We start from the raw sequence: 19,247 nt of genomic DNA on the forward strand, positions 1-19,247 counted from the left end.
CACAAGTAATATTTTAGCCATTAAATTCACTCTCTTGCAGTGTAAATGCCCCTCAAAACTGAGGCACAGTGAAGTTCTGGAATGGAATAAAAAAGGCACAGAAGTATGAGTGTGAGGATAAACTGCCAGCACAAGGAGATGTGTGGGGTGGGCAGTGCCACCCTAGGACAGGTCACTCAAAACTTGAATGATTTCAGAAATTAGCTGAACTGAGGCACTGCTGGGCAAGCCCTGGTGACAGCTGGCTTTATGTGGGAGGACTAAATGACATCCTGAGGTCCCTCCCCAGCCAGCCTTTCTGTGGTTCTGCTGTTGGGTATCTGACAGTGATACCACCTTTTATTTTCTGTGAGAAAATAAAAGAATTAATGCCATGTTTGATGCCAGGTCTGACTTATTCAGATAAGAACAGTAGCTGTGCTATCAGTCTGTATCTTCATTTGACAAGAACTGTGGTTGAGGCTGCATGGACAAGCTGTAGCAGGAAGAGAGATTTTAGAGCAGTGGCAAATACACAAGTTTCATTTAAATGAATTTTTAGGTTATTTCTTTTTTTTTTTAGTATCTTGAACATTGGGCTGTGCTTTTGTCCAAATCTGTCATCCTCCTCAAAATCACAATATACTGCTTAAAGGGTCTTTTCTGCACCTGGAGCCCGGCTGGACACATCTGCACTTGCTCTTCATGCTGGATGCAATAAATGGTTCTGCCTGGGCAGTTTTAACCCTGCTCCTGCTTTCTCTCGGATTCTCTGACATCCTTCTACAACCACAAATACTCTTCTTAATTAATAGCTGGTTTTTTTTGCTGGTTAAACCTGGAGTTTTTTGCTTGCCAGCCTCCAGATTTACATTCCATTCCTGGAGGAGCCAGAAAATAGATTCCTGAAGTGAGATCCTCGAGGAGCTGGATACATCAGCTATCCCTCTGCAGTGCGTGGGTGATGCAGGCCCTGGGCCTTCATTTCCTGTCTGACAGGAGATGGTAATGAAAAGACATCCTTTCCTTAATCCCTTTTTTGTAACCTTTTAGCAGATGGGATCTGTCTTCCCACTCTGCTCTGGATCCCAAGTCTCACTGCTATTTGTTGTTCCAGATCGACTGTGCAGAGCTGGGCTCTGCTTGTGTTCCATGTTCATCTGCACAAAATGCAGCTGTTGCCTTCCTCCCTCAGGAGAGTTCAGGGTGTTCCCCTGTCCCATTTGGACACCACCAGGTTGCCAGCTGGGGCACCTACTTGCAAAGTGCTACTTCTGCTCGCATTTTTGGGGAGAAAACCTAATTCCAGTCAGATAAGGGGAGTGCAACCCTCTTATCTGGAGAGCAGAATTTTGCAACAGCGTTCAGTTCCCATCAGTGGGAAGGATTCCTGTTTCCCTTTCTGGAAAACAGAGGATTCCTGTTTCCCTTTCTGGAAAAGCAAACACTGGCTTGCCTGGATAACAACACCCAGTTGTTCCCAGGGGCACCCAGAGCTGGTGTGAGGTGCTGGCTGTGCCTGTGCTGATGAATGTGAGCAGCAGAGCTCTGCCCACAGCCTTTTAATGCGAGTGACATCAAAGGCAAAGCCCTGCCTGCTGCCGGGGGGGACCCACAATGCAGCTCGAGCCGGCCGTGGAGCAGCTCCAGGCCCGCTGGCATCACCGCTCTGCAGCCAGCCACCCTCCATTGTCAGCCCTGGGGGGCCAGCCCTGCATGGGGACACGGGCACAGGCCCAGGCCTGCCTTTAGGGGCTGTCCCCGGGGCTGGCTGCAGGAGGGGGTGACACCTGGGGGCTCAGGTGGGCAGCAGGGCGCTGAGCCCCCGGCAGTGGGGGGAGATGAGCTCGCAGGATGAGCAGCTCCCAGCAGCAGCAGCAGCAGCCCCCGAGGCAGCAGCGGCCGATGAGGGCATGACCTGGTGGTACAGGTGGCTCTGCAGGATTGCCGGGGTCATCGGGGGCATGTGTGAGTATCCCCTCCCCTCTGTGTGCCCCCTCCTGCATGACAGGGCTCCTGTTGGGGCCCTGACCCCATTCTGGGGTCCTGACCCCATTTCAGGGGTCATGTTGGCTGTGCCATGAAGGGTTTTTGGGTTGATGGTTTGGTGCCAGCTCTGGGAGCTGTGTTGCTGTGTTTGGGGCAGAAGGGAGAGTGGTGGCTGTGCCTGCAGGAGGATGGGTTCAGCTGCCCACCAGGGATGCGCTCTGTGCTCACTGAGCCCACCAGGGATGTGCTCTGTGCTCACTGAGCCTGCTGAACTTTGGCACCCACAGTGGGGACGTCACAGGGCAATCTGCAAATCCCTGAGGTTCTTCTTGGCTGTGGCACTCCCTGGCAGTGATGGGAACAGCAGCTGAGCCCTAGTGCCTGGCAGGCAATTTAGATGGTTTTACTATGAGCACCAGGCTCATGGGGGTCAGGTCAGGGCTGGAAGAATGGCCACAGGGTTTGGTTTATCCTTTTTGACTTTTGGGTGTTTATATGTTCCTACAACTTGTTTTTTTTCCCCCCATCCTGACTGTCAGAGCATGTTTCCCATTGCTCCTGTTGCTGATTGCAGAAGGCTTGCCCGTAGGTTTTACTGAAGGTGAAGAATGGTTTTGGTTTGTGCTGTGTGCTTTTAAGGGCTTTGGTAGGACAGAGAGAACGGAGCTGCAGACGCAGAGTGAGTTGGCTGAGCTCAGAATTACCTGCTGCTGAAAAAAATTTTCCCAGGGAAAGAGTCTCAGCAACTTTGCCAGAAATCAGCCTGTCCTGGAGTGCTGTTTTGCTACATTCTGTGGAGAGATTAATAGCTCTTAAAAGCAGGAGGGACTGTTATGACCGCTTAGTCTGATCTCCTGCAGAGCACAGGATGGAGAATTTCTCCTGCTTCAGGTCCACGACTTCAAGTTAAACAAGAAGGTTTCTCAGCCAGTGCAATTAGCCCTGATTTATTCCGTCAGTTGGAGCTTTGTGTCTGATCACCCTCTCCCCCTGCCTGCCCCTTCCCGTGCCTGCCTTTTGCTTCGGGGCTGGGCTGCACAACCCCATGATGGTTTTGGAGCTGACATTTGCACCCTGTGGTATCACTGGGCAGTCTCCTGAAAGCTCTTTTTGGCCAGGCTGGTAAAACATGTGCTGCTCTCACCATTCCATGTGCTAGGTGCTGAAATGCTGGAGGTGTGACAGGATTTGGTGGGACTGCTCTGAACACCCCGTGCCCTGCCGGAGGCCCCCGCGCTCCTGGCCCGGCCAGCAGCCAGGAGACCCAGCTGGGAAGTGTCTGTGGAGCAGGTCCCAGGTGGGGGTTCAGAGGAGCAGCTTCTTTCCCACGGGCTGTGGCTGTAGCAGGAGCCTCAGCACTTTCCCTGCAGTTTTATCCCATGCAGAGCTCAGGGTGATGTGGATGGAGGGTGAAGAGCTGGTAGGTGATGCTGGTGGCACTGCCAGCCTCGTGCTATGACAGCTTATGAGTGGCTTGAAAGTGCAAATTTCTTCTTTTTCCCTCTCTGTCTTTGTGTTTCAAAGCAGCTGAATTATACTTGGATTATTTTCCCAACCTTTTGTTCACAGCTCTGCGACCTCATGGCTTGTTTTTACAGGAAAGATGAGAGTTTTATGTCTTTGGGTGAGTCTGGGAGAAGCTTTTGGAAGAAGAGCCAGGTTCTTAACAGGGTTTGCCAAAGATTTGGGGAGTGACAGCTGGCTCTGGAGCCCTGTCTCTTTATCAGGCAGAGAATGAGGCACAAACTCTCCTTATGAACAGGGAAAAGGGGAATTGTGGAAAAAACAACCAGTGCCCCGTGCTACCAACATTTCTCTTCAAAATGCTGCTTGTTCAGCATCACCTTGTTGAAGGTGGATGGTTTGGAAAAGAGGTGATGAATAAACCAGCAAGGCTGGAGTTTGCTGTTGTTCTCAGAGCTTGCTGTGAAAGAACAGAACTAATTTATAAATTTTGTGAGCAACTGGATTGTAATGCTGCTGCAGGGCTGGATTATTTCTTACAGAAGGAAAAATTCCCTCAGAAAGGAAGAGAAACTTTGTAAGTGGAGGTGAGACCAGCAGACAACATCTGCCACATGCAAACACCTGCAGCCACAGCTTGCTTCAGCCAGAAAAATCCAAGGGCTGGAGCAAGAACCAGACAGACAAGGTTCAGGATCCCTTTCTGGCTCCTGCACATGCTGGCTTGGTGACCTTGGCCAAGTCCCTTCTCTCCTTGTGTTCCTGTTTGTAATGGGACAAGGAGAGTCTGTGGCTTTTGTAAAACACTCTAGGAGCAAAAATAGGCTTGTGTTGAGGACGGTGACCAGCTGCTGGAAATGAATAGAGCCATTGTAGGGAAGGGTGTCCTTCCCCCCTCATTTTAGCTCCCAGTTATTTGTGCTTCCTCAGGGATTCAAGATGGGACAGCAGTTAAACAAATGGCAGAACTGTGTGTCTCCCATAGCTTACGTGCCACGGAGCATTATCTGTGTTTTAACCCTATTGTGAGGCCTCTGATTGAAAAGAAAATATTTTAAAAAGAAAATTTTGGCTTGGCATGGGTGGGATCAGCTCCTGCCCTGGTGGGACAAGGATGTACCAGGCTGTGTGGGACCAGCAGCTCTGCAAAGGAGACCCAAGGTCACTGAGTTGTTCTGTGGCTGTTGGCAGCAGCTCTGGGGGCAGTGCTCCTGTGATCCCAAACCTTTGACTCCTTTCCTGCTGCTCCTGCTGACGTGGGGCTTGCTCAGCTCTGCTTCCTGGGTCATTAGTCCTCTGGCAACCAGGCTGGTTGCTGAGCCAGGAGTGCTGCAGGGACACAGTGCTGCAGGGTTGTTTTGGAGTGTTTGGGGACAAAACCGAACCAGAACCCTGGCCAAACAACCCCTGGTTGGTTTGATTAGGGAAAAAAACTTGCTTGGAAAAGAACATTCTGCTTCCCTTGGTTTGTTGTGTGGTGGAGACCTGCTGGGAACTGCCCAGCACTTCTGTGCTCTGCTATGGGGTCCTGCCCCAGTTCTTGCTGTGTTTTGGGATAACTGAGAGGTTTTGCTCCTCTGCTAATTATAAAATGCCAGAAAATCACTCAGCATTATTGTCAGGAATGTCCTTTCCTGGGGGACAACGAGTGCCACAAGCCTGGGATGCTTCCCCTGAGCTCCTCTTCCATCAGCATCCAAGGGTTTGGTGATCACAGGGAATTGGGACCCCCAGATTTGGGCCCTGCTCTCCATGCTGCCCGCAGCTCCCAGGAACCCTGTTTGCCATTCCTCCCCTCCAGCTGTTTGCACCTGTGACCATGAACAAATCATCTCAGCCCCGTGCCTCAGTTTCCCCTGCAGTGTGGGGACAGTGACAGTGGAACCTGTGGGATGGGAGGGTGAGAAGTGCCCTTGGAGCACAGATATTAGCACATCCTCTGGAATATCCCCTCTGCTAGCTGATCTTGTTCTTGCAGGACTCTCCAAAAGATTTTGGGTCCTTTGCAGTTAGTTCTAGGAAGTGTTAAAAAATAATGGTTTTTGGTATTTCCTAATACCAGGAGGTCATTTGCTCATGGGATGACCTTCAATCTGTCCTGTCACTGCCTGCAATTCTGCTTCCCAGCCTGGTAAACAAGGATAACTATTTTTAAAGGAACTTTGAGGATTCAGCAGCGACTGCTTAAAAGAAACCTTGCAAGCATGTGCCAGGCTTTTGAAGGTCAGGGCTGCTCACAGCAGCTCTGCTCAGGGATCCCCTCAGCAGACACCCAAATTTCTCAATCCAGGCTGGTCTCATCCTCAGAGAGGGGCTGTGCTGCTCTCCATCATCCCCTTTAAAGGCTATAGAATCCATTTTGCAGTGTGATGATGTTTGCTGAGGTGTGTCTCCTGCCCTCCCAGCTGGGCTCGAGTTCCTGGTGCCAGCTCTGGCCCTGGCAGAGGGAAGGGCCCATATCAGGTGCCAGGAACACTCTGCAAGTTTAATGAGGCAGCAGAGAGGTGGGTGCAGCTCAGCTCAGTCACTGCTGCCTGGTTCCTCTCCCTGAGTTGCAGAGCCAGGAGAGCACTGGGGTTATTTTGGGCTTTATTCTCTTCCTTTTGTATTAGCAGAGACCTTGGCTCTTTTCTGGTGGAGCTCCACAGAACCAGCAGTGAGTGGCAGAGCTGGGTTCACCTCTGCTGTATTTATTATTTTTTTGTGTGCAAGCCATGTTTCTGCTGAACTTGCCCTGTGCTGCTCAGAGCTGGAACCTGCTGGCACTGCTTGTCTACCTTGGCACATAAAATCCAGGTGCACATCCTGGACTCCATGTGGAAGAAAATGCTGTTCTACACAAGGGAAATAATTGTTGGAACAGCACTCAAAGCAAAAGGATACCAGAGGGGGGCTCTTCCCTGCATTCCAGGCTCTTTTTGGGCCACCAGACCTTTTCCCCCACCAGCCAGTGCCCACAGGTGCTGGCCAAGGGCATTCAGGGTCATGGTGGTCACTGAAAACCTCTTTCTTTCCAGCCTGTGCCTTTGCTGGTCTCTGGAACTGTGTCACCATCAACCCCCTGAACATTGCAGCTGGCGTGTGGATGATGTGAGCAGGGTTTATTTTTCTTTTCCTGCTGGGAGGGAGGCATCATTAACCAGACCCCACTGAGGGGGCAAAGCTGCCCAGCTTGGGCAGTGGATGGGGGTGAAACATCCACCAGGCTCTGGGAATTGCCAGGCAGGTTGAGATGTTAGGTTTATTCTGTTTATATTATTTCTTGATGCATTTTTAGGTAAATACGGAGATACCCTTGTCCAAAATCAATCTGGGGCAGCAGGGCTGGGAAATTTGGAAATTATCAAGAACTGAGGGGGGAGCAGAGCAGGGCCCAACCTCACCATCCCCTCCACCTGCACAGAGCATGGAATATCTGCTCTCTGTGGGCCTGGGGGGCATTGCTGACCCAAACTCTGGTGCCTAAAAGCAGGATTAACTCTGGTTTGCTCTCTCAGGAGAGCAAATACGGAGATACCCTTGTCCAAAATCAATCTGGGGCAGCAGGGCTGGGAAATTTGGAAATTATCAAGAACTGAGGCGGGAGCAGAGCAGGGCCTGGCCTCACCATCCCCTCCACCTGCACGGAGCATGGAATATCTGGTCTCTGTGGGCCTGGGGGGCATTGCTGACCCAAACTCTGGTGCCTAAAAGCAGGATTAACTCTGGTTTGCTCTCTCTGGAGGCTCAACGCCTTCGTGCTGTTCCTGTGTGAGGCCCCTTTCTGCTGCCAGTTCATCGAGTTCGCCAACGCTGTGGCCGCCAGGGCCGACCGGCTGCGGGCCTGGCAGAAAGCAGCTTTCTACTGCGGGTGAGGATGCTCCTGGGGGTTCATGGTGGGCACACCCCGGGGAAAGAACACCCCTGCAGCCCGTGGGGAGCAGGGCCCTGCTCTGAGGGCTGCCCCTGTCTTGCAGCATGGCCGTGTTCCCCGTCATGCTCAGCCTGACGCTGACCACGCTCCTGGGCAACGCCATCGCCTTCGCCACCGGCGTGCTCTACGGAATGTCGGCCCTGGGAAAGAAGTAAGAGAGGTTCAGGTGCTCGTGTGGAGGGCAGGGAAAGGGGGAGATGGAGCTCCAGAGCTGCCCCATCTGCCTCCCTAGGGCTCTGCTTTGCTCGTGCACAAACCGTGCTGAGGTGTGAGTGTGGATCATTCCACACTCTCCCTCATCGCAGAGAAAATCTCCCTCACCTCAGGGCCCTGCGAGGGGAGGTCCCGGGGGCTGAAGCTCTGAGTTTTGGGAGTTCTGAGGGTCGCACCCTTCTGCCTGTGAGGGAAGGTGCTGGGGGCTGCTGAAGCTCTGAGTTTTGGGAGTTCTGAGGGTCCCACTCTTCTGTCTGCAGTTGTTGGGTGGATGGGCCCAGCTTTGGGGGTTGGGGAGGGCCAGCAAGTGTGGTTTGACCCCTGGAGCCCCTTGGCACGGAGAGGCAGGCCCAGCTGGGACAGTCCCTGCCATGCCCACGCTGTCCCTTGTCCCCACAGGGGAGATGCCATCTCCTACGCCCGCATCCACCAGCAGCAGAAGCAGATGGATGAAGAGAAGCTCACGGGGAGCCTGGAGGGACAGGCTCTCTGAAGGACACGAGCTCTGGGTGGCATCTCCTGGACATGGTGAAAATCTGGAAGTCTCCTCAGCCCTTCCCTCTTCCTCTCCACTCCTGCTACACCACGATTTCCCTGGACACTGCAGCAAGTGGAAATCTCAGGGGCTGGGGCAGGCTGTGTCCTCTCCTCACACCAGCAGTCAGACCTCAGCACGTCGCTCCTTCTCTCCTCAACCCTCAACACAAGCATTGCCCCTGTTTTTTAATATTTTCTTTCCTTTTCACTGCAGAGGTGCTGGCTCTCTGAGTGCTGCTTTCACAACCTTTTATTGTTTTTTTTTTGACTGCCCTCTGGATGGGTGAGGAGGGACAGAGGACCTGCCAGTGCAGGTTCCATGTGTTAGGAACACTCCCTGGGGTGGCCCTTCCCAGGTACAACACCTAAAACCCCCTGGTGCTTAACCTTAGTCTTCTTCCACTGTTTTAATTATGGGACCAAGCGCTGGAGGCATTGGTGCATGGGAAAGGATTTCCAGGAAAAATCCATCTAAAGATAAAATCCATCTCTTCAAGGGAGCTGCCAGAGTTGCTGGGCAGATCCTGGGACCTCCAAAGCACAGTCCCTGCTTCCTCTGGATACAGCTACAGTCAGTGACTGCCATTTACTTGAATTATGAAAATGAATTACTTTGTCTTAATAAGGGCACTTTCCTTAAGCTTCACTCTTTTATTGGGGCAGAAGGGAAACAATATTTGCTGTACCTCAGCTGAAAAGGATGTTGTTTCTTGAGCCAAGTGGGATTTTTTGCTGGTTTGAGGGTCAGGAGCAGGAGCATTCCTGCCTCGTGAGCCTGGGACTCTGCATCCCTCTGTGAAGGGACCCGCTCTGCTTGCCTGGTCTTTGGCATTGTGGTTTTTTGCATCAATCCTGAGCTGGTTTTGTGTGGGAAGGTGGCACAACTTCCCTGTGCAAACAGAGAGGAGGCTGCACCATTTCAGTGTGGACAGCTGGGATGTTTTACTTTGCTATTCCAGGCTGTTTCTGTGGTTTTCACATTGTATTTTCTGTTTGCTTTGTACCATGCAGTACAAAACTGCTCACTAACTCCAGATCCCCCTCTTCTGACCCCAGTTTGTCCTGGGGATTTTAATTTATTTGATTTTTATATGGTTGCTTTTTGTTTTGATTAGGAAAAAGGGGAATAATTTATTTCTAGTTATTTAAGTACTTTGATGGGACTCCTTTTCTCTGGATATAAGAGAAAGGAGTGCTCTGTTTCCTGTCCTTCACAGGGCTGCCTCATTTCACCAGGGGTCTCTGAACCCAGGGACAGCCCTGGCTGCTGCAAAATCCAATTTCAGCCTTCAGAGGGTTTCTCAGACTCTTCAAAAAAGGTGTGTTGTCCTTTGACCCCTTTGTCTTGTTCTGGGCCGCAAGCTTGACAAACTGTGTTTTCCCCTTCTTCTGGGAGAGAGAAGGGAGGAAAACTGGGCTGTAACTGCTGGATTGGGACAGCCACCAGCACTGTGTGTCCCTGTTTGAATCCTTGGCTACAGAGGGCTTGTGCTGTGCTCTGAGAAATGCTGCTGGAGCCTGAGTGCTGTCTGTCTGTCAGAGGGGTCTGTCCATGCTGAAAACTCTCCTTAAACCCTGCCCTTCCTCAAGCTGCTGGCTCCTGTGAGCTGCTGCTTCTTCCCTGGAGCTCAGGAGCTGTGAGAATTCCCACCAGCCAGGATTTCCTGGATGTGGAAACCCTTTTTGTGCAAAGCCCCTTTCCCCCCCACCTTTGAACTGGGATTGCTCCCACACCCCTTGTCTGGGATGCAGAGCAGGCATGACCAGCCTGGGTTTTTTCCCTAAAGGAAGTTTTTTTCCCTCAATGCTGTGGTGGTTTGGAGCTCCCAGCCCCTGGCTGATCCCTGGTGCTGGATGCAATGCAGGGGCCATGCAGGAGGAATGGGGGCTACTCCAGAGGGAAAAACCTCTGGGTGCTGCAAGGGCAGAGTCCTGCCTCAGGAGTGGGCACAGGCTTTGATTTCAGGGGGGTGTGGGGAGTTCTGTAGTGTTTAGTAGAGGAATGTTGCAGACTGATGCATGTCAATGGTAGTGACAGCTTTGCTCTGTGAGTAGTTCTGCAGTAGCTTTAGTGTCAGGAGGCCAAAGGCAAAGCAGAGCTCAAGGGCTGAGACTTCCACGGCGCTCTGAGGGAGCACAGAGCTGGTGGGACCCTCATCTGCCACTCCTCCTGCCATGGTCCCTGGGGCTGGGGCAGGTGGGTGCTGCTCCAGGGCACCTGCAGGGCCCACTCTGTTCCTTGTCACCGAGGCAGAAGCCCCAGCAGTGCTGTCACAGTGTTTGGTGGCAGCAGGGTCTGACCCTGGGGCTGAGGCAAGGGAGGAATCTGCATCAATCTGCCACCATGAGAGGGTGGCAAAGCTCAGCCCCAAAATGAAAATGGGTCTCAGGGACTCCCCTAACAGAGCTGGGCTGGAGCCTTTGGCCACAGTGCTTGAAGTGTCTGTGCTGCCACCACTGGAGGTGTCTCAGATCTGTGCTCCAAGGGTGGTGACTCCTGCAGGGGCCTGTCTGGGTGGGAACCCTTGGGAATTTTGGCTGTCTGCTGCAGCAGGAACCAAGCCAGGTGCTGCCAGCACTGCAGACAGGCTTGGTGACAGCACCCTGGCTTGTAAGAGCTGTAGTGACATCAGTGGATGGTCTCACCCCCATGTGGGCCTGTTTGGTGGAGATAGGAAGGAGCTTTAGAGTAGAGTAGATCCCAGTAGTTAATGCCAGTGCATGGTGGGTGTTAGTTGTGTTTAGAGGCACCCTCGGGGTGCTTGGAGCTGTGTGAGGACAAATGAAGTTCAAACCCTGCTCTGGAGGTTTCACAGGCTCAACCCAACCCTTGCAGGTGGGTTGGCTGATCCAGAGGGGCTCTGTGGAGCAGGGTCTGCTCTCCAGGCCTTGGAAAGGAGATGATGTGAGGGCTCAGGGGGGTGACACGCTGAGGACAGCGAGCTGGAAGGACCCCTGGGGAGCAGTGGCCGGTCACACACCAGTCACCAGGGCAGGTTTATGCACTGTGCCACTCTTCCATGCCTCTGTCACTCGTGCATGGTGGCTCTGTGTCCCCTGGGGCTGCCCATGGTGTGTGAAGAGCAGGGCAGAGCTCGCTGCTCCGGGCAGGAGCTGCTTCTGTAACACCCATCAGTTCTCTGTGTGTGCAGTGAATAAAAACACCATTCTACCTCTGGAAAGAGCCACTGTGATTTCTCACACTCCAAATGTTGTAGCAAGAGCCCTGGGACTTGCTGTGCTGGAGGAAGGAGGTCACTCAGAAATTGCTCCTTCAGTGAGGTTCTCTCAGGAGCTGGAGTCCAGCCTCGTTTCCTAGTGGGGCATTTCCTCCTCAGGCTGGGCCCTGGGAAGCTCAATTCATCTCTGTCATTTTTTTCCTCAGGAAAAAACATCCACTGTCTTCAGGGAAGGGTTTCACTGAAGTGAAGATATCAAGAGCTGGTCCATAGCCATGTGAGAAAGAGAATGCTTGAGCACAGGGCTGCCAGAAATCCTGATCTTCAGAAAGTCAGTGGAAACCAGAGGCTCTTGAGACCTCTTGTAGTCAGGCCATGCTTAGAAAAAGTTGTGTTCCAGCCAGGGCTGAACATCTTTCTGGAAAAGGGTCTCAGCAGCAAAGGGTAGGTTTAATACTGAGTGTTTTCTGTGTTTTTTTTTTTTTTTGGCCCACTACTCTCCCTCTGTCCTAGGCTGTTTTAAATTAATGCTGTGATAAAGCACATCTCCTCCTAGGTGATTTCTCATCTCCTGCTGCAGGAGATCCTAATGGCAGCTGGCACATCTGGAGGGCTGGCTCAAACACGCTGTTTTACCCCCTGCTTCCTCAGGACAGCAGGCTGAATGTCCCAGGAACAGCCCTCAGGGTGCCAAGTGCATTTCAGGAGCTTGGACAAATGCTTGGGCACATCCTGTCCCAGCTCAGCCTTTGTGCCTCTGCCCTTTTGGGAGGAGTCAGGCTGGACTGAGCAAGGCCATTTGTCCTTACAGCCATAACCACCTCCTGCAGCTGTGTTTTACCTCGGGTTAGTTCTAAAAAATAATTTTAAAAGGTTCTTAATCTTGCCGGACACACAGGAATGGGGTAAGACTGATTTGCCACTAACTATGCAGTTGAAATCTCAAAGTGATGGAGGTGGAGGCACATCCACCTCCCTCTTTGTGTGGTGGGAAGGACCCACCCCAGCACAAAGTGTTGTCAGTACTCACTGTGTCTTTCCCACAGGGAATCACTTGCACTACAGCTGGATGTTTGTCTGTTCCCATTCTTTTGTCCTGGGTTTTCTTTGTGAACTGTATTTGGTCTTATTCATTAGGCTTCTAGTGTAATGTGTGTTTTTAGAGCAATAAAACGTGGCAGCTTTTTATACAAAAGATCTGGCTCTGCCTCTTTCACAGTCCTTGAGTGCCTGAGACTGCTCTGGGGAGCTGCAGGCTGCTGTGGTCCCTTTGCCCCAGTCCTGCTCTGCCTCTCCCATCCCTCCCTTCTCTGCAAATCAAGGCAATGTCTTGCAGTTGGAGGCAAAACTGTTTTATTCTTGCAGCTACATGATGAGCTTTTGCCAGAGCAGCTCAAGCTGTAAACTCAGCTCCAGACAAGCCCTCAGACCCTCAGGCTGCTGAGCAAAGGGCAACCACAGTCTCCTGTCCACACTGTTACTCTTCCAGGACACCTTTACCTCCAGCCTGGCCCTGCTGGTGACCTGCTCCCATCCCAAGGGTTGACAGGAGGAGAAGGCAAAGTTCCAGCTGGCAACTTCTACAGCCAGAGCAAGGTGATCATTGCTGCCCCTTCCTCTCCCACAGGGAGCTCCAGCCTCCACTTCCAGCAGCACAAGTTTGCTTTGCCCTCAGCCTGAGCAAGGGCAGCTGCTACCTCAGGAAGGACCTCCTGCCAGTCCTGAAAAAAGCCTCAATCTGCTCCAGAGACCTGCCTTTCGTTTCAGGGACACAGCAGCCAGTGAATAAGATGTTCCCAGCACTGATGACAGCGAAGAACAGGAAGGGCACCTCGAGGCCGAAGGCATTCTGGAAAGTGGAGCAGAAAGCAGCTGTGAGCTGGTGCAGAGAGGGGCTGGGGAGGGGCTGTGGACACCCCCAGGCAGTACCCACCACGACTGGGAGGAAGAACTGGGTCAGGGTGAAGGCTGTCAGCCAGCTCACGAGCACACAGAGGCCTGAGGCGACCCCACGGGCTTTGAGAGGGAGGATCTCCGACATCAGCAGCCAAGTGATGGGGCCCCAGCCCATGGCATAACCTGCAGGGCAGGAGGGGAGGGGGATCAGGCCTTGAAGGTCACTGAGGAGTGCAGAAGAACCCTGAGCAACCATTGTCCCTCCCATTCATGTCATTTCTCATGCCACCTTTCTTGCTCTTCCTGGGACATCTGCCTTCCTTCCCCCTCCAACCCCAATCTCCTTGCTCCACATCACCCTGCCTTGGATGAGAAACACCCTCCCCTGGCTGGTGGCCAGTCCCGTGCTCTCTGCACCTACCCATGATGAAGAACATGGTTGCCAGGAGGGGGATGAGGGTGATGTAGTTTGTTGGCTCAGCAGGGAGGTTGGCAGAGCTCGCCAGGGTGGTGTTGGCCACAGTGCCATTGTGAGAAGCTGGCTCAAAGTGGATGTAGAGCCCCATGGTCAGGTTGGAGACCAACATGACACCAGCTGTGGAGAGAGGCAGCAGCACAGTGAGAATGAGGGGTGAGTGATCCTGTCCATGCCAAGCTCCTGGGAATGCCCCTGCTGAGGAGCTGAAGCACCAGCAAAGGAAAGAGACCTCCCTGCCTCTCTTCCTGAGCCCTGTAGGGCTGAAGTTCTCACTCCTGCACACTTGCAGAGCTCCTGAAAATCCTTCAATAGGAGCGTCCCTTGGGAAGACAGTGGGAGAAGTGGAGAGAGCCACACCTGATACAAACAGGAGAATCTTCCTGCCAGCTTTGTCCATGGACACAGCAGCGATGGCCACCGCGGACAGACGCACCAGGCCCACCAGAGCTGCATCATACTCTGCTTTCTGCAAAAAAACCCATGGGGAAGCTGAGCTGGGGGAAGGGACTGGTGCCTACAGCTGCTGATGGCTTGGCCAAGGCTGTTCTGCCAGTAGGAGACTGGAGATGATGAGCCTGAACTCGGAGGAGGAGCAGGGACACAGTGGGGCCAGTCCTGCTCCCTGTCCTCCCTCAGCCTTTTGCAGGGCAGGTCCTTTAAAAAAGGGTTTTGTGTCTGTAGGGAAGTGGGAGCATTGAGCAACCCTCAGTGAAGGCCCAGGCAGCCTGAGCAGGAGCTGAAGCCCAGGGCTCACCAGGATGACAGATGTTTTCTTGAATATTGGCTGCAGGTACACGAGGATGCAGGTGACCCCCGAGAGCTGCTGCAGGAACCTCATCAGCCCCGAAATCAGGATGGGCTTGTAAAGGAAGGGGTCCTTGAGCTCAGCACAGGAAACCCGACGGCTCTGGGGGGCACAAAGGCAGAAACACAAAATGAGAACACCTTGGGAGCCATGTGGCATCCAGAGGGTGGCTCAGGAGTTGCCCAGGGGATGGATTTTGCAGTTTTCATGTTACATTTCCCTGTGTTGATCTTCCTCACCTGCTTCCTCACGCTGTCCTTGATCTGCTCGTACTCCCGGGCATAATCTGTGTCCTGACCTCTCAGCCAGCACAGGGAGCCCAGGGCCTCCTCCTCCCTGCCCTGGGAGAGCAGGAACCGGGGCGAGTTGGGCATGAAGCAGAGCAGGAGGACCATGGCAAGCACCGGCACCTCCCCGGCCACGGCCAGCCAGCGCCAGTCCAGGACCAGCCCTGCCAGAGCAGCACAGTTAGGGGAAAACCACTCAGGAATGGGTGTCCTGGCCTTGCCTGCACCTGGGCACCCCAATGATTTCACTTAATAAACCCAGCAGGAAAAATAGTAATAATAAAAAAAAAGTATTTCAAATGTATTCTCTCCTATTACAGCAGCATTTCCAGCTGTAGGATATGGGGAAATTCCAGCAAATCTGAGAGTATCCAGCAAGATCCTGCTGCAACCAGGGCATGTGCTGGCAGGTGATGCACAGGGATATCATTGTGTGCTGTCCATGAGGCCTGGCAAAACCTCATCAGGACCTGGATCTGTGGGCACAGCGGTGGCCACAGGTCCGTGTGGGCAATGGATTCATCCCTCAGAGCACACACACCAGGGCAAGGGGCATGAATGACCTGTCCAGCCCCCTCAGCACAACTGTGGTGGTGGGTACGAGGGGAACAAGCCCTCACCTGCTGAGAAGATTGTTTATTTTAAGGCCCCCCTCCCCACAGTGTTGCACTGGGACAACACAGAGATACTTACCCAGAGCGTACAGGACGAGGGAGCCCAGCACTGCCATGATCTGGGGACAGGCACCCAGCATCCCCCTGACCCCCGGGTGGGAGATCTCCGAGATGTAAACCTGCACAGGGACAGCACACGCTTCACAGAGCTGCAACATCCCCCTGTCACCCGCTGCTCCTGCCCTCTGTCACCTCGCAGTCACACCCTGTGACCAGAGGAAACCCAAATTGCTGGGGAATTGCCCTCTTGGGGTGGGGACCTGATGGGTCCCGCTGCTTCTGGCCAGAGGAGGGGACAGCCTGGCCAGCAGCACCACTTCCCTCCTCCCCCCGGTGTGGGAGAAGTGCTCCAGTGGCTCCGTTACTGGAAAGAGGTGCCCTGCTGTTACTCAACCCCTGCCTTCCCCTCTGTGTGAAACACGAGCCCGCTCTTCGGGAGGAAATAACTGCTGGGAGGAGCAGGGGCTGAGGACCTGCCTTGTCTTTCCTGCGGGCGAGGAAATCCAGCACCAACAGCGGGTACACCCTCCCCAGCCCTGGTGCTGCATCCTCCCCATCCCCGCTCGCCCAGACACAGCCCCGGGGCTCTGCTGGTGCCTCCGAAAAGCAGCGGGGTGCCGCAGCATCATCCCCCAGCTCATCCAGGGCACCACAGCACCTGCTGCCCTGCAACCCCCTGCCCACCCACAGCACCCCTGCCCATCCACAGCACCCGCTGCCCATCCACAGCATCTCCTGCCCTGCAACCCCCTGCCAATCCACAGCACCCCCTGCCCATCCACAGCATCTCCTGCCCTGCATTCCCCTGCCCACCCACAACACCCCCTGCCCATCTACAGCACCTCCTGCCCATCTACAGCACCTCCTGCCCATCCACAGCCCCTCCTGCCCCGCATTCCCCTGGCACATTACCGGGATGGAGGCGGAGGTCACTCCGCCGGCGTAGCCCGTCAGCACCCGGCCCAGCAGCAGCATCCAGAGGCCCTGGGCTCCTGCCAGCAGCGCATATCCCAGCGCCGAGGGCAGAGCCGAGAACATGATGCTCAGCTTGCGGCCCAGGCAGTCGTTGAGCAGCATCGTGCTGAGCCCGCCCGCCGCCGCTCCCAGCGTGAACACCGACTGCGGGGCATGCGGAGAGAGGGGCTGGGTGAGCCTGGCATCTCCCCCGGCATCCCCATCCTGGCAGAACTAAACCCGCTCCTTACCCTGAACCAGGGTGCTGAGTGAGCCTGGCATCCCCCAGGCACCACCTGGCTCTGCTCCATCCTGACCCCCATCTCCTTATAACCAGGGCACTGTGTGAGCCTGGCACCCCCCGGCTCTGCCCCATCCTGGCAGGGATAACCCCGCTCCTTTTCCCGAACCAGGGTGCTGTGTGAGCCTGGCATCCCCTCCAGGCATCCCCCGGCTCTGCCCTATCCCGCTCCCCTGCTCCTCACCCCGAACCAGGGCGCTGTGTGCTGGTCCAGCCTCAGCGCAGGGCTGGGATGAGCCTCCAGGGCAGGGATGACGGGGGAGGGATAAACCAGGGCGAAGCCGAAGCTGAAGTTGCCCAGGACGGCGGCAAACACAGCCAGGTAGAGCCGCTTGTTGTGGAGGCTCCTGGGGGAGGCACGGAGAGACAGGGACGTGTTGGGTGCCAGCAGAAACACAAACCCTGCTTCCCCCAGCCTCTGCCGAGGCTCTGGTGACACCCAGGGAGGGATTTTCCTGGGGAATGGCTCTGCACAGGCCCAGGCTGGTGGGGTTTCTCTGTGTTAGTGCTTCTCTCTGTGCCAGGCAGTTTTCAGGGGGTTCAACAAAGCAAGAAGAGCAGAGGCTGGAGCTGGGTGGCACCACGGACCCAGTGGCAGCCTGTTCATCCCAGCAGAGCAAAGAAAAGGTTCTTTCAAAGCCCCTGTGCCCCCAGCAGGACCCCTTACCCCCATAAGAGCCACACAAACCCATCAGGCTGCCAAGTGGGCTCATCCAGCCACCCTGGGCAGGATGAGATCCTGTCTCAAAGCAGCTCAGCAGGGGCAGGAATTTGGACCAGCTCTTCCCCCAGCTCCCCCCAGCCCACTGCCCTCGGGAGGGGGGGCACAGCCCAACCTCTGCCCAGCCTGCTCCTCACCTCAGGTACTCCTTGTCGAGCCTCCTGGCAGTGGCCTCGGGGAAGGTGTGGTACGAGGAGCTCGTTTTCCTCACCAGGGGCTCGCGGTCCCTGCTCTCCATGGCCGTGCAGGGCTCTGCTGCTGCTGCTGCTGCTCTCGGGGCGGATGCTGGGGCTGCCCAGGGGAAGGGGAAGAAGAAGCAGCTGAAAGCGAAAGGGGAGAGGCTGCCTGGCGTTGCCTAATCACAGAAATCTGTGCCTCGTGGGCTTACACCCAGCTGCCCCACAGCAGGAAACTGGGGGGGCCAGAAAACCAGCAGGAGGAGAGCCACGGGGTGACAGTGACAGTGACAGAGATGCCCTGCAGTGTTCACCCTGCCCAGCCCCACAGACACCAACCCCTCCCACTGCAGGGATGGTCCTCACAGAGCTGGGTTCACCAGCAGAAATGTCCCCTTGCTAAGGTCACATTTGTCCCATTGAGGAACTGGTACCAGTCAGACCAGCCCAGTGCTGCCTCTGTTTACAGGGGAAAGTTCCATCTGTGGGAGCCTCCAGAGCCACCCTGGGAAAGGGTTTCCAGTGTAGAACAGAGGTGGGGAAGAGGCAGGAGAGGAAAGCAGAGGGAGGTGAACGTGGGGTGGGCACAAGGAGCAGGGGATGGGGATGAAGGGCAGTGATGAGGATGGAAAAGGGGGGAGAGCAGCATCTCTGCCACAATGGGTGGGCCCCAGGCTGCCCATGGGTGGATTTGTCCTTTCACCCTGCTCCCCCAACCCCTTGTCTCTCTGTGCTGGGACATCTGCACGTCCAAACTCATGCTGTAGGAAAGGGCTTAGTCTGTGTCTTGCTACCTCTGAACCCAAAGCCACTTGGATTTAATTAGCAAAAGCTCTATTTCCCCAAACTACCACAGTGCTCCTCTTGTTTCCATCATTCCCCTTGGCCCCTGGTACTTTTTGAACACATGGATGGTTTCTGCACCCCCAAGCCCGTGTGGGGGCTGCAGTGACACCTCAGGAGCTGCTGTGTCTTCCCTCTGTGGTTCTGCTTCTGCAGCCACCAAGAGCTGCCTTGTCTGTCTGATCCTGCAGGGGATTTACAGCTGACTCAGGCACTCAGGGCTCTGATTTCCCCATAGGAAGAAAGGTCATGGATTGGTGGGACAGAGGGGTGGGCAGGACAGCTCATCCAAAAAATTTTCAGCTCTGTGTTGGTCTGAGCAGGGAGGTCACAACAGACCTGGAGCTGGTGCCTGTGCCCTTCCATCAGCAGGCACCAGCAGTTTCCTCCCTTGCTTGCACTTTGCTCCATGAATTTGGGCTGGCTTCCACTGCATGATTTTGCAGCATCCATCCCTGAAACACAGAGGGTTCTCCAGTTTCTGTGCAGATTTGTCAACTGCTTCAAGCAGGAAATTACTTTGTGTCTTGAAAACCCTCCAAGCACCTGTAACTCTGGGCAGGGAGCAGCTCGGGGGGAGCTGCTGTCTGTGCTGCTCTTGGCTCGGGGCTCAGCCCCTGGGCTGCTCTGTCCCTGAGTGTCCCCTGAGGGAAGGGAGTCCTTCGGGTGTGGTGGAACAACTCCTTGCACCACATCCTCCCTCTGCTCAGTGTTTTTTTTTTTTCTAAAAGTGCATTTTTGGTAAGGAATAAAGGATCCACCACCTTGCCCCAGATCTCCCTGACCTGCTGTGGGTCCTTCCAAGCCAGACAAGGGGTGGGTGAGGTGAGGTGAGGTG

The 19,247-nt window shown here is 54.5% G+C and overlaps 2 protein-coding genes across 2 annotated transcripts; one reads left to right on the forward strand and one right to left on the reverse strand.

Annotated features, from left to right (window-relative positions):
* Positions 1–1,820: 1,820 nt before the first annotated feature.
* Positions 1,821–12,469, forward strand: CACFD1 (calcium channel flower domain containing 1). Its single transcript, XM_066563102.1, has 5 exons — positions 1,821–1,947; positions 6,450–6,522; positions 7,157–7,282; positions 7,389–7,496; positions 7,958–12,469. Exons 1-5 carry the CDS (start codon positions 1,821–1,823, stop codon positions 8,049–8,051), a joined length of 528 nt encoding a protein of 175 aa, XP_066419199.1. The 3' UTR covers positions 8,052–12,469.
* A 496-nt stretch (positions 12,470–12,965) lies between these two features.
* Positions 12,966–17,628, reverse strand: SLC2A6 (solute carrier family 2 member 6). Its single transcript, XM_066563042.1, has 10 exons — positions 17,528–17,628; positions 16,854–17,016; positions 16,327–16,533; positions 15,434–15,533; positions 14,693–14,904; positions 14,403–14,555; positions 14,006–14,114; positions 13,592–13,765; positions 13,208–13,353; positions 12,966–13,123 (listed from the first exon to the last, which is right to left on the reverse strand). Exons 1-10 carry the CDS (start codon positions 17,626–17,628, stop codon positions 12,968–12,970), a joined length of 1,521 nt encoding a protein of 506 aa, XP_066419139.1. The 3' UTR covers positions 12,966–12,967.
* Between the last annotated feature and the right edge of the window lie 1,619 nt (positions 17,629–19,247).

Source organism: Molothrus aeneus, chromosome 19 (genome assembly GCF_037042795.1).
Source record: "Molothrus aeneus isolate 106 chromosome 19, BPBGC_Maene_1.0, whole genome shotgun sequence".
Classification (NCBI taxonomy): domain Eukaryota; kingdom Metazoa; phylum Chordata; class Aves; order Passeriformes; family Icteridae; genus Molothrus; species Molothrus aeneus.

What these genes read in the sequence shown, in the direction of transcription:
- CACFD1 (XM_066563102.1), top strand. Translation starts at nt 1,821, where the DNA reads ATGAGCTCGCAGGATGAGCAGCTCCCAGCAGCAGCAGCAGCAGCCCCC. An exon ending in CGGGGTCATCGGGGGCATGT is followed by an intron (nt 1,948 to 6,449) that starts GTGAGTATCCCC and finishes CTTTCTTTCCAG; the next exon opens with CCTGTGCCTTTGCTGGTCTC. An exon ending in ATGTCGGCCCTGGGAAAGAA is followed by an intron (nt 7,497 to 7,957) that starts GTAAGAGAGGTT and finishes TTGTCCCCACAG; the next exon opens with GGGAGATGCCATCTCCTACG.
- SLC2A6 (XM_066563042.1), bottom strand. Translation starts at nt 17,628, where the DNA reads ATGGAGAGCAGGGACCGCGAGCCCCTGGTGAGGAAAACGAGCTCCTCG. An exon ending in CTCGACAAGGAGTACCTGAG is followed by an intron (nt 17,017 to 17,527) that starts GTGAGGAGCAGG and finishes TGCCTCCCCCAG; the next exon opens with GAGCCTCCACAACAAGCGGC. An exon ending in CCTCGTCCTGTACGCTCTGG is followed by an intron (nt 14,905 to 15,433) that starts GTAAGTATCTCT and finishes CTGCTCTGGCAG; the next exon opens with GGCTGGTCCTGGACTGGCGC.